Below are 13,768 nucleotides of genomic sequence, written 5' to 3'. Positions count from 1 at the left end.
CAGGTTTCCCTAGTTTTAGTTGTACTCATTTGTGTGCGTGTGCGTGTGTGTGTGTGTGTGTATTAGGTTCTATAAAATGTTGTCATATTTAGGTTCATGTATTCACCACCATAGTCAAGATCCTGAACACAAGGATCCTCTGTGTTGCCCTTTATAGCCACAACCACCTCCCTTCTACATATCTCTCCCCACCAGTCCCTAACTTCTGGCAACCAGTATTATGCCCTCCGTTTCTAAAATTTTGTCATTTAAAAAATATCTAGTATAGCACAGGGAATTCTGCTCAATATTCTGTAATAACGTAAATGGGAAAAGAATTTTAAAAAGAATGGATACATGTATATGTATACCTGAATCACTTTGCTGTACACCTGAAACTAACACAACATTGTTAATCAACTATACCCTAATATAAGATAAAAATTTTTTAAATGATATCTAAATCATATCACACAGTATGTAGCCTTTGGGGATTGGCTTTTTGTCATTCAGCGTAATTCCCTACAGTTGTTGCATGTATCAATATTTTGTCCCTTTTTAATTGCTGCACATCCCACAGTATGGTTGTACCACTGTTTCAGATTAATTTTTGTGGAGGATATGAGATAGAGGTCAAGGTTCTTTTTTTATTCCATATGGATTTCTGACTGCGAGCATCATTTGTTGAAAAACTTTCCTTTACTCCATTGGATTATTTTGGCACCTTTGTCAAATATCAATTGGTTGTTAAGTGTGAGTTTCTTTCAGGACTCTCTAGTCTATTCCACTGATCTATTTGTCTATCCCTATGTCAGGACTCCTCTGACTTGATTATTATAGTTGCATAGTGTTATGGGCTGAATGTTTGTGTCCCCTCGGAATTCATATGTTGAAACCCATTTCCTAATGGGATGGTATTTGAAGGTGAGGCTTTTAGGAGGTAATTAGGTTATGAGGGTGATGCCCTCATGAGTGGGATTAGTGCCCTTATAAGAAGAGGCCAAATCATTAGCTAGCTCTCTTTCTGCCATGTGCCATCCTAAAATTTGTGTGGACATCTAAGGTCTTAATTCTAAATGGCCTCTGAGTTCTCTAAACTTCGCTAATATTTATCTCAAAGATTTGCATGTGTCTTGGAATACTACCATATACATATCTGTTTTAATGTAAAAATAATGTTTTAAAATCCTAACCATCAGAGATCTAAAATTCTTCTGTCTTGTTTGTTGATGGGGTGATGCTATTGGATTTCAGAAAATTGGGCTAAATTGAAATGAGCCAACCTTGCATTTTCAGTTTCAAAATCCAAGCAATTTCCCTTTTTCTGACTTGGTATTATAATATTTCAAATACTAAGACATGAAAACACATGGCTACAAATGATGATCATTTTCCAATCATTTTGCAAGCTGGGGCTGGGCATTAGTCAGAAGTGGTGCTGAGGATGCTGGTCCCAGGCTCTGAGCTGCAGAATGATGTTGGGGGCTGGCCACATTGTTAATGTGGCAGAGAATGGCTCTCACTCAAGATCAGCTTCTTATCAGCTGCCAGGAAATGGGTTTTTTCATCAAAGGGTTTTTTTCAATGAAGAAAGATTTCTGACACTTAAAATTTTATTTTTTACCCTGCTGTCAGCAATATAACTATGATGAGCCTGCATGTAGTTTTCTTTGTGTTTATCCTTTTTGGAATTCATCAAACTCCTTGAATCTATGGATTTATGTCTTTCACCAGTTTTGGAAAATTCTCTGCCATTGTCTCTCTGAATACAGTCATTTCCCACTTTTTGAAAGTTCACTTTATGTCACCTTGCTTTTATAAAAGACCTACATTAGTACATGTTTTCACTAATAGAAAGAAATCCATAGAGGCTTTTCACTTTTAAGGAAAAAGGAAAAAATCAAAAATAACATTCAGCATTTGTTTTGCATGGAGCTGTTACAGAAGCAGCAAAAGTAGCATCGCCACACTCCTTCCCAGGAACTACATTCAGTGTCTCAGCATCAAGGCACCATAGCTTTGAATGGTGTCTGTGAGCATGTGTGCCTTATTTCAATTTATTTTGTGCATCTATTAGCACAAAGGTAATTGCTATTTCATTTTATACTATTTCAGCCTATGAAAGTTTTCATAGGAACGTTCTACTTTCAGATAGTGGGGAAAACCTGTATTGCTTCTGTTTCATTTTCTCTCTCTCCTCTCCTTCTGCGAATCGGGTGATATGAATGTTAGACATTTGAATATGTCCCACATATCTTTCTGATACTATTATCTCTTTTTCTCTCCATCTTTTTTCTCTCTCTGTGCTTTAGTTTCAACATGTTCTTTTGACTCATCTTCAAGTTCATTAATTTTGTGCTCAACAGTGTTCAATCTGTTATTAAACTTATCCAATGAGTTCTTGATTTCAATTATTATACTTTTTAAGTTCTAGAATGTTCACTTTGTTTTTATAGTTTTGGTTTTTTGGTAGATTCCACTTATCTGGTGCCATTTTTCTCCATCTAATCTGTCTACATTTTTCTCCACTTTATTCAACATATTAATCTAAGTGAAGGTATTATGAATTTTTAAAGTACAGTTTACCCTTGAAAGGCACGGGTTTCAATTGCACTGGTCCACTTTTACGTGGATTTTTTTTCAATAAATATACAGGCTGGTGGCCCTCGGTATCCACGAATTCCACATCCACAGATCCAACCAATTCAACCAACTGCAAACTGCAAACTGAACACATGCTCTGAGGTTTGTTGAATCTGTGGATGCAGAACCAGCAGATACTGGAGGGCCGACCATGGGGCTTGAGCACCTGTGGAGTTTGCTGTCTGCATCGGGTCCTGGAACCAATCCCCTGTGGGTACCGAGGGATGACTGTGTAATACACATACAGTGAAATGTGTAAAGTGTGCTAATCATTCATGCACAGCTTATTGAACTTTCACGTTGGTGTATATTCATAAAACCACCACCCACATCAAGATACATAACACTTCTGGCACTTCTGTCCCACCCAAGCTGTTATCTTCCTCTCGCCCAAGAGAAAACCACTATTCTGACATCAATCACCATCAGTTAGTTTTACCTTTTACTGGACTTCATAAATGTCTTTTGCATCTGGCTTCTTTCACTTAATATAGTATCTGTGAGATTCATTCCTGTTGTTTTTGTATCATTCTTAGTTATTGCAGTAGAGTATTCCATTGTATGAATAAACTACAACTTATTTATTCACCCTCCAGTTAATAAACATTTGGATTGTCTCCTGTTTAGGGGCTAATTTCTCTTAGAAATATACCTAGGAGTAGAAACGTTGAGTCCAAAGGTAGCTGTATGTTTAGTTTTAGTAGATTCTGCTAAACAGTTTCTCAAAGCCAGTTGTGCCAGTTATCAATTTATTACCTCTCAGATCCAAATCCATACTTAATGACCTGCCCTGTGCTAATGGAGCTGGGCCCTGCAAACATTTCTCCTTTGCCATCTGGCACAGTGTTAAGGTTTGTCAGTAGGGAGCACTGGCAGTCACTGCAGAAGAAAGAGGACTCTCTTCCTGGTTCTGATGTTCTCACCTGGAAGACTCCTGCAGCATGTGGCAACCAGAAATACAAAGCACATCTCCATGGGCAGCTTCCTCCAAAACTCCAGAGGTTGACCTTCCAATGCATCACTCCTGGGGGAAGTTTTCCAGCAATTTCCACGGTGTGGCGCCCTTCCAGGGATGGCTTCCCTCAGCACCAAGAGGAATGCTTTCCAATGAATACCATCTGCATAGACCTTCAGCAAACCTCTTCATCATCCAGTGGGTCATGGCTACATAATCTCCAACAAGGTATGGTTCTCAGCCCCCTGGTAGAAGGTGAACGTTGGGACTCATACAGACTTGTTCCTTCTTTGGGTGCTCTGTCTCAGCCCAAGAGGCTTCTCCCGACATCTGCTGTAACTATCTTCTTCAGAGTTCTCTTTTCTCCTTAGTAGGTAGTCTCCTCTAATACTTAATAATTCTTTATATTAAAATTTCCTGTCCAAAGTACTGTGTAGTTTCTGTATCCTGCATACACCCTGGCTGATGCATGGATATACCATTTTACACCTCCACCAGCAGTGTATGAGAGTTCCAGGTCCTCCGCAGTCAAAGTCCTGTCTACTGACTCCAATATCTGAATGATCTGGGTGTCTACAATGTTTTCTCTTCCTTATCAATTATATGTTCATGCCTCTTCACAAGACTAGTTATGTTTTACTATACACACACATTGTAAATAAGAAGTAGAGAGACTCCAGATGATGTCATTTGACCCACAGTGTTCCCTCTTTCCTCTGACAAGCAGGTGGGTTGAGGAGTGATCATCTCAATCCATTGAAGGATTGAGCTGGGTTGTGGCTGGGTTTCAGTTTTTACAGGACTCAACGTATCTCCGGTTTATCCCTATTCCTCGTGTGTGGATTTTGATTGAGAGCCTTGCAGATCTCTGTCTCCTAAGCCATGGAAGGTTACGGAGAGTCAGCTCTGCCCTTCAGAAGTTCCCGGTCCAGCTCTCTGGACACTGTCCCCACGGAGCTTCAAAATCTGGCAAATCTCAGGAGGAGGCAGGAGCTGGCCTTGTTTTTGAGGCAGGCTCTTTCTTCTTGGGAAGGCTTTATTTTCTAAGCACTGTGGGACTTTGGAAGATTTCACTCTGCTTTTTAGATGCATTTAGATTCGTTCCAATACCATGTGACCAGTAAAAGCTTTACTGGTTTCTCTTTATCCCATTAGAAGTCTTCTTTCTGGACAAAGATTGATCATCAGCCAGTGCCCCAAATTAGCAAATGTCCTTGGGGAGGGGAGAGGGAACAGATGGAGAGCCTCATCTCATTTTGTTGCAATAGGAGAATTGACCAGCCGCAACCTACCACGTCCTACTTAGAAGAGGAAATCTCCTGGGCTTATGAAACTCAGAACTCTTTTCAAACTATTGTCCCTAGCATGTGTTTCAAAATCTTAGAGTAGACTTTTCTTTCTTGACAAATTTTTATCATGTCACTACCCTGAGGCTATAGGTGTCAAAACATGGTTCACGGGCTTCCCTGGTGGCACAGTCATTGAGAGTCTGCCTGCCAATGCAGGGGACACGGGTTCGAGCCCTTGTCTGGGAGGATCTCACATGCCGCGGAGCAACTGGGCCCGTGAGCCACAATTACTGAGCCTGCGCGTCTGGAGCCTGTGCTCCGCAACAACAGAGGCTGCGATAGTGAGAGGCCCGCGCACCACCATGAAGAGTGGCCCCCACTTGCCACAATTAGAGAAAGCCCTCACACAGAAATGAAGACCCTGCACAGCCATAAATAAATAAATTTAAAATGGAAAAACAAACAAAAAAAACCCCACGGTTCAGTGTTTTTCAAACTGTAGGTCACAACCCATTAGTGGGGCATGAAATCAATTTAGTAGGTCTTGCTAGCATTTTCTAATGAAACAGAATAGAATAGAATAGATCAGAGTGCATGGCACATAGTAACAATAAGTATTGTTTCATGAAATTTTTGTTGCACTTGTGTGTGTATGTCTGTGTTCTGGTTTGCAATGTCAAACCTCTTTATTGCTATGGGTTGCAGGACAAAATGTTTATTTATTTATTTTTAAAAATATTTATTTGGTTGTGCCGGGTCTTAGTTGCAGCAGGTGGCTTCCTTAGTTGTGGCATGCAGGCTCCTTAGTTGCGGCATGCCTGTGGGATCTAGTTCTCTGACCAGAGATCGAACCCAGGCCCCTGCATTGGGAGCATGGAGTCCTATCCACTGTGCCACCAGGGAAGTCCCCCCAAATGTTTAAAAACCGCTGGATTTTAGTTTAAACAGAGGAAGGACGAAGTGGAGAAAAATAAATGATCAGAAACAAATGTTAGTTGAGTATGGACAACTCTGGGGAGAAGTTTGGCCATGAGTGGGAAGTCGATTGATTAAAAGCTGCTCTTCTGGGGGCTTCCCTGGTGGCGCAGTGGTTGAGAGTCCGCCTGCCGATGCAGGGGACGCGGGTTCGTGCCCCGGTCCGGGAAGATCCCACATGCCGCGGAGTGGCTGGGCCTGTGAGCCATGGCCGCTGAGCCTGCGCATCCGGAGCCTGTGCTCCGCAACGGGAGAGGCCACAACAGTGAGAGGCCCGCTTACCGCAAAAAAAAAAAAAAAAAAAAAAAAGCTGCTCTTCTGGCCCCAGAGAGCAAGAGGGAGCCCATGCAAAGGATGGACCGCAAGCATCAGTAACCTTAAGCATCAGAGAAGAAAATCTTGGGAGGCCTAGCTCCTAGTGGGGCTGGGGCAGCTGTGGCAGGTGCAGAGGGGTAGCAGGGAGAGCTGAAGCTGAGAAACGGCTGAACCTGCGTTGGTAAAGCCCATGACAGCCCTGAGAGAAGACCATGGAGTTCCTGGTGCCAGATCACTGGCCAAAGGTCTTGTAGTTGGCACAGAAGGAAGGTCAGCTGAGGGAAAGTACAGGCCTGTGGGTGGGGTGAGGCTCTTCGGCTAACCCATCGTTGGCGCTCCAGGGTCAGCAAAAGATAAATTCCAGCCACAGGCCCGAGGAGACTGGGACTGGAACAAGTGCTAGTGTTTTCTTCACCTTCTCCCTGCTTTCCCAACACCACCCCCCCCCACACACACACAACTGACCAACCTGCCCGCCGAGGCCACCAGACATAGGGGAGAGAGTGGAGGCTCTGTGTTCAGAAGGCCCTGACTCTCAGTCCACTGGCTGGGTTGGACTGGGCTTGTGGTCTCCTATGTCTAAAGCAGGCCAGTGAGACCTTCTGCCCGGGTCCTTGGGAGGCGTGCAGACCCATCACTGTGCCCGTGTCTGGCATGCTGTGAGGGCTCCGGAGCCCAGAGCTGCTGGAACCCCCAGGGGCTGCACTGGGGCAGAGTTCTGGAGGAAGGTTGTGCCACCGTGACCTGGCTGGCTCCTGGCCCTGAAGTCCACAGGCCCCCCGGGTTTGCCTACTGAACCCCAAGACACCGGTGTGGGTCTTCTGTGAGGCGTGGCACTCAGCAAGGTTTGGGCAGAGAGGCTGGCACGGGACGCCCTGCAGCGCATCAGGCATGTTTGCTCTTGTCGCTGAGCGGGGAAGTTCTACTCTGGGTCACAGCTCCGATCTTTGTCCTATTCCAGGAACTGTCTCCTGGCCTCGGGTCTGGCCTAGGACCTCAGGGCCTGAAATTTGGCCTGAGCCCTGCCTGGGTTCTTGACCTTCTATCATGCCCCATGCACACCTGGTCAGCCATGGGGATCTGCTGGAGTTTGGGGAAAGATTTCAGCTCAGTCATACCTCAGCCTATAAGGTTTTCTCCCTCCCTTCACAGCCTAGCTGATTGGTCTTTGCCCATCAAACCCTAGCTCCATCAGCACCTCTCACAGAAAACCTGCCCTGGGCACCTGCCCCTCCCCACACTGGGTTACGCGCCCCTCCTCTGGGCTCCCTCTGCGCCGCCTCTTGATTCCACACCACTTACCCCTCCGCTGGTGCGGAGGTAGGACTGTGCACAGCACCGGCACGTAGTAGGTGCTCTGGCAGCATTTACTGAGGAATGAACCATCAATCCCAGGCCTCCCTTTTCTGCTCAGTGGTCCTGTTCTCTAAAGCTCCTGTTTGCCAGCAGCTGAGCCCTGCTTTATTTCAGGGCGCAAAGAGCAGAAGTGGCAGCCCAAGTGGGATGAACACCCTGTTGTAAGACCCCAGCCATAACCTGCAGGGTCTAATCTCACCATTAGAGAATCCCAGGTACTTGTGTGTGATTACTAGCTGGTTAAGTTCCATTTCTAAGGCAAACAGGTTCTTAAAGCTTTGTGTATGAAAGGGGTATAAAGACAAAGCTTTGACTCGTGTGCAGAGACAACCAGGACACACAGACCCCTGCCTGCCTCCCCCAGGGCCTGTGGTAAATGGAAGGGGGAGGAAGATGCGGGTCCCAGGCCAAGACCAGCCGGTCAAGATGAACATCTGTCCCTCAAGGCCCCTCCTCAACCAGTTCTTTTACTCCCTACCGAGATGAGATACTCTTGATGGTACCCAAACCTTCCCCCGAGCCATGGGGACCTGAGGGGTCCACGGGGCCTTCAGAGCAGCAGGTGGGAGTGGCTTCAGGGGGCACAATAGCTCTCACCAAATGGCTGCTTGGATGCCTGGGGTGCCAACTGAAACCACCATGGCATGAATGACTCAGGGTAGCAAAGTTTCCTGAGACCTGGGGTGGTGGGCGAAGCTCTCAAAATGATAAGGGAATGAGTTCCCCAGATGTGTAAAGCTGGTTCCAAGTCATCATCAAGGTCCGTCTACAAAAAGAACATCCTCAAAAATGACACTGATAATCTAAACTACAGTGAGATACGCCCCCCCCCCCCCACAATGGCTGTAATCAAAAAGAGATGATAGGGCTTCCCTGGTGGCGCAGTGGTTGAGAGTCCGCCTGCCGATGCAGGGGACACGGGTTCGTGCCCCGGTCCGGGAAGATCCCACATGCCGCGGAGCGGCTGGGACCGTGAGCCATGGCCGCTGAGCGTGCGCGTCCGGAGCTTGTGCTCCGCAACGGGAGAGGCCACAACAGTGAGTGGCCCGCGTACCGGAAAAAAAAAAAAAAAGAGAGATGATAACAAGTGTTGGTGAGGATGTGGACACATGGAATTCTCATACATTGTTGGTTAGAATATAAAATAGCACAGCTGCTTTGGAAAACAGTTCGGGGGTTCCTCAAAATGTTAAGCATAGCTAGCATATGACCCACAAGTCTACTCCTAGGTATTGATATATACCCAAAAGGAATGAAATATTCATACAAAGACTTATACACTAGTGTTCATAGCAGCTTTATTCATAATAGCCCAAAAGTACAATCTGTCCATCAGCTGATGAAAGATAAACAAAATGTGGTGTATCCACACGATGGAATGCTATTCAGTCACGACAAGGAGTGATGTATTTCTACATGCTGCAACGTGGATGAACCTTGAAAACATCCTGCGAAGTGAAGGAAGCTGGGTCACAAAAGACCACATGTATGATTCCACTTTCATGAAATGTCCTGACTAGGCAAATCCACAGAGACAGAAAGTGGATTAGTGGTTTCCAGGGGCTGGGGAAGGAGCAGGGAATGGGGAGTGACTGCAAATGGGTTCGGAGGTTTTTGTTTGTTTGTTTGAAGAGGGGGGGGTGTTATGAAAATGATCTGGAATTAGGTAATAGTGGTGGCTGCCACTTTGTGACTATACTAAAAACCACTGAATTGTCCACTTTAAAAGCTGGAATTTTATGGTATGTGAATTACATCTCAATTTTTAAAATAAGGAAAAAATGACGCCGATGGAGAGGAGTTAGAGGAACTGAAACAATGAAATGGATCGCGAGTGTCGCCCGTCCCCGTCCGTCGCCTCCATCTGAACGAACTTTAGGCCCAGGAACCTGGCACCGAGAGGGCCTGGGGGAAGCAACGCTGGGGACTGGATCGAGGAAGAAACACGGCCCGGGATTCGAAGGGAACGCGGTTAAGGTGGCGGGCTGGGATCGCCTAGGTCGGGGGAGGCGTCTGCAGGCTCAGAAGTTGGCCGGGCGGGAGCGGAGATTTAAAGGCTGGAGTGCAGAGGCTCTTAAATAGGCCCGGGCGAATTCCCATTCGGCGTCCACTTTAAAGCCAGCTCCGCCGCGCAGAGGGTAGGACCTGGGTAAGTGCGCGGGGCCACGGGGGAGGCGGCGGCGGGGTTCCGTGGCCGGGTCCGCTCGCCCTGCCGGGTCCGGGGCGCTCGGCGCGGATGGCCTGAGCATCGGGCCGTGCGTCCTGGGAATCTGGGGCCCGCGGGGTGTCAGGGTCGCGGCGCCGGGCCCGGCCCCCACTGCGCCCACGGCGGCGGCGCTCTATTTTTAGCAGCCGCTGTTGCATTATAAGGAATGCGCGGCGCGCCGGGCGACCAGGGCGCGCGCGGGCTGCGCGGTCGCTTTAAGGAGGCGCCGGGGCGGGGACAGGCCAGAGCGGCCGTCAGGCCGCGGGCCGGGAGCCGTCAGTCCGGCTGCCGCGGGGCCCGGCGGGCGCGGCGCTCCCTTCTCGCCGGTGCGGGCATGGAGGAGGCGGCCTGAGGCCGGAGCCGAGCCGGGCTGGAGCGCGCGGTGAGCGGTCGGGCAGGCTGGGAAGGGAGGGCACCCGGCCGGGCGCTTTGTTCCGGGGGGGAGGTGTGGCCGCCCCGGGCCCGGCCGCGCTCGCCACAGGCGGACTACGCTCAGGGGCTGGCGGAGAGTGGCCTTTTGCCCCCACGGCAGGCTCCAGCGTGACGGTGTGCGATAGAGAATTCGGAGACGATCGAGACCCCAGTGAGAAGGGCCTGCCCACCGCACAGAAAGCCCCTTTCATGGTAACCGCCCTTGGGTTCCTTGTCTGCCCTGGCGAGAACGCGCGGGGAGGTGGGCGGCGGGACTCGGGTGGATGGAGGCGGAGTTGGGGGATCTTTCCCCTTTTAAAATGGCGTTAACGAGGGCAGGGATCGGCCGAGGGAGTTGTCAGATTCATCTGAAAGATGAAAAGCAGGCTGCTTCATAAACCTTTGCTGCGCCGGGGGCCTGGGTCTCTGGTCACAACCAGGGCCCGGCTCATTCATTGACGGGAGCTGCAGGGGCGCCCACCGAGTGTAGGGCACAGTGCCAGTTACCGCGCCGCGAGGAAGGTAGGGGTGCAAACTGAGCGACAGCCCAGCGTGGTCGGTACTGGGATGAGGGAAGCACGAGGGCTGTGGGAGCAGACAGCGTGGAAGGGCAGGGAAGGCCTCCTAGGGGAGGGGAGGTGATGCCTGGCGGGAGCGTGGGCACTGGACACCAATTAGACTTTGTGGCTGGCACTGAGGTCTGTGCTGGCCAGGGCCAGAGCCGAGGCTGGAGAGGTGGAGAAGGGCCACTTCATCCCGGCCCTGATCCCCGGAGCTCTGGGACTGCCCCTCCTCCTCCCACCAGCGCCTACTCCGAGCAACCCTCCTTGGGCTTGAATGGTTCTTGCCCCTTAGGACTCACACTCTATCCTGGACCTGACCAGAGAGGGTGACTGACAAGGCTCAAAATTGTGGCCTCAAAAGAGTGACCTCCCCGGCAGCAGGAATGATAAGGAAATCTGACTAAAAGCCCTGAAGCTCCGCTGTAATAACAGCTGCCAGCAGGGCTGACACAGACCAGGCACTTGAGGTGGATGTGCTTGTTCATCATTTGACAAGACTCCTGCAGAAGGGCTTTATCATGACCCCCATGTGCAATGGGAAACAGGGGCTAGAAAGAGTAACTTGCGCAAGATCATATCTAGGGTCCATGATGTAGACCCCGCAGCCCCTCAGGCCCCTCTTGTGAGGGTCTGGCTGACCTGGCCTGAAGGCTCCAGGTGCAGCTTGTGTTAGGCTTTGGCTCTATTGCCTTTCACTGGTTGGGTGAAGTGTGGGGTGGCGAGCTGCTGGTATTAATAACTGACACGTGTCAGGGGCTTTGCAGTGAACAAAGCACTTTCACCAAGACAGTTCTTAGAGTTTCTCCTACTTTTCTTCCCAGGAAAGAAACTTGAGCTGGCTAACATTTTTGTAAGTCTCCTAATTTCCTGTAAATCGCATGTCCCTGCTGACTGGGGCTGAAAATGTTCCATGAAAACATTCATGGTTTTGACCCCCAGCCTGTTCTCACTCCCAGCCAATTAGCTTTTCTGTCTGTGGTTTAAGGTGTAGTTTGTCCTTTCTCTGCTAGGTCAGGAAGGTTGGAGCTTTAATGCTCTGGGGTTTTCGAGGCACAGAGTCTGCCAGCCTCTTTGGGGGTGCGGGTGGAGGTTGCGTAAGCCGGGTGCTCTGATAGAAGCTGCCCCCCGCCTCAACATTTCCTTATGGGGGGGCAGTGTGGCCCTCTGCTGAACCCTGGTGGGCAGTGACAGTCTTCCAGGGCTGCCAGCTCTGTTTGTATTTGCCACTACTTATGTTTTCACCTACCTAAGACATCTTTGTGACAGGTATAACTTTTATTAGCTGTAACCACAGGTATTTCACACTTTCAGTTGATCTGAGCTGCTTATAGAGAGGCAAGTCCATTATCCCTGGGGTTGGTTCCTGAGCTTGAGTGATCACCTGGCACCAGGGAGGACTTCTGGGCTCTGATGGACTGAACTAGCTCCTGGGGTGCCTGGTCCTAACATCAGCCTGATTCACATGGTGACCAGCCTGCTGCATCAGTGACTTCTTGGGGAAATGTGGCCTCCATTTTATATTTCACATCTGGTGTCATCATTGTCTACCAATGAAGTCCCCCATAGGGAGCGTGCCTCCCTGCAAGTGATTGAAAACATACCTGCTCATGAGCCTCACGTAGTTTGCACAAACCATACACATGTGAACGAATTGGGAACACGTTCTTGTGCAAAGCTGGGATGTTCTCAAGTGTCCAAAGAGTGTGCATTGAGTTCCAGAGGCTCTGTACTTACCTGGCCGGGGGCAGGTATCTGGCTGGCTAGGAGGTAAAGTTACCTTTGTCTGGGGATGGGAAAAAGGAAGGAACTGGGTGAGCTCCCTGTGCCCGGGGCATCTGGCAGCTATGCATGGTCTAGAGGCTGAGCCGAGAGGTCGAGCTTTGAGAGGAATTTTGTTGGTGGACTCTGAGGCCTTGCCGCCCCTCACAGTCTTGGGTGATGCCACTGGGCCCCGTCGTACCGGATCAGTGCGGGTGCTTTTGGCTGCAAATAACATAACCCAAGTCATAGTGGATTAAGGAGAGCTTAGATCTCCCAAAGATGTTCTCAGCTTTTGTGAAGTCTCTGGACACAGGGATGGGATATTAGTGCCACTTCCAGCAAGTTCTTGCACGGGACAGGCAGCCAAGAGGGCTGAGTGTTCAGAGCAATGATTTTTACCTTCTTGGGCCACTGCCTCTTTAACATGCCAGTGAGAAGCCCAAAGAAAAGTTCCTTGGTTGTATGAAGTTGGGCATTCAGTTTGGGAGATGTGTGGATCTCTGAAAATGAGCCCTGGATCCCAGGGTAGATCCCTTGCTTCACTGCTGTTCACTGAGGACCTACCTACCCTGGGGCTCTGCCCTCCCAGCCAGGCCAGCAGGCTGTCGTGGTAGAGCCAGTGTTAAGAGTGGAAGTAGAGCGGGACGGATGTCAGTTCTCAGCTTGTGGGTGGAAATCCATGCAATCAGCTAGTGGGTCTGTCTTGTGGAACTCTGACTGAGAGGGCAGTGCCGCCACCTCCTGCTTCAGGCAGCAGAGGATGTTGTCGAGGCCGAGGTGACAGCCATACTGCACTCCCTGGTGTCTGCCATGCATCCCCTTGGTGCCCATCTCCAGTCTTCTAGGTAGTGTTCCTGCTGCACATAATGAGGCTGGTCCCGCCTGTTCTGAGATTCCCCTGGCCTTCCACTGAGCCCCACCACTGAGCCAAGGGCCTGTAGCCCATTGGTACGATCCATGGCAGCTTTCTGCAGCCATCCCCCTTGTAGGGGTCATGAAGTAGCAGTGTGTATTTAGCTTTTTAATGTCGCTATCATTGTCCTTTAGTATTTTTAAAATTAATTATATGTATTTATTTTTGGCTGCGTTGGGTCTTCACTGCTGTGCGCGGGCTTTCTCTAGTTGTGGCGAGCGGGGGCTACACTTTGTTGCGGTGCGCGGACTTCTCATTCTGGTGGCTTCTCTTGTTGCAGAGCACGGGCTCTAGGCGTGTGGGCTTCAGTACTTGTGGCTCATGGGCTCCAGAGCTCAGGCTCAGTAGTTGTGGCACACGGGCTTAGTTGCTCCACGGCATGTGGGATCTTCCCGGACCAGG

The 13,768-nt window shown here is 49.4% G+C and overlaps 2 protein-coding genes across 5 annotated transcripts in view; one reads left to right on the top strand and one right to left on the bottom strand.

Annotated features, from left to right (window-relative positions):
- NME9 (NME/NM23 family member 9) overlaps positions 1-9,876 on the bottom strand; it is a 39,978-nt gene extending 30,102 nt beyond the window's left edge. Inside the window, 2 exon segments of the mRNA XM_033856326.2 lie at positions 8,110-8,278; positions 9,658-9,876. Coding sequence (XP_033712217.1) covers positions 8,110-8,278; positions 9,658-9,876 — 388 coding nt within the window.
- The window catches only part of MRAS (muscle RAS oncogene homolog), a 59,203-nt gene continuing 54,958 nt past the window's right edge, over positions 9,524-13,768 (top strand). The window contains exon 1 of one of the 4 annotated variants that reach the window (XM_033855363.2): positions 9,524-9,661. The gene's annotated coding sequence lies outside the window, so the exon portion shown is untranslated. The other 3 variants (XM_033855364.2, XM_033855361.2, XM_033855362.2) reach the window with 3 other exon arrangements.

This window comes from Tursiops truncatus, chromosome 4 (genome assembly GCF_011762595.2).
Source record: "Tursiops truncatus isolate mTurTru1 chromosome 4, mTurTru1.mat.Y, whole genome shotgun sequence".
Classification (NCBI taxonomy): Eukaryota; Metazoa; Chordata; class Mammalia; order Artiodactyla; family Delphinidae; genus Tursiops; species Tursiops truncatus.
Note: the sequence above shows the minus strand (reverse complement) of the source record. Positions and strands in the feature narration are given on the sequence as shown.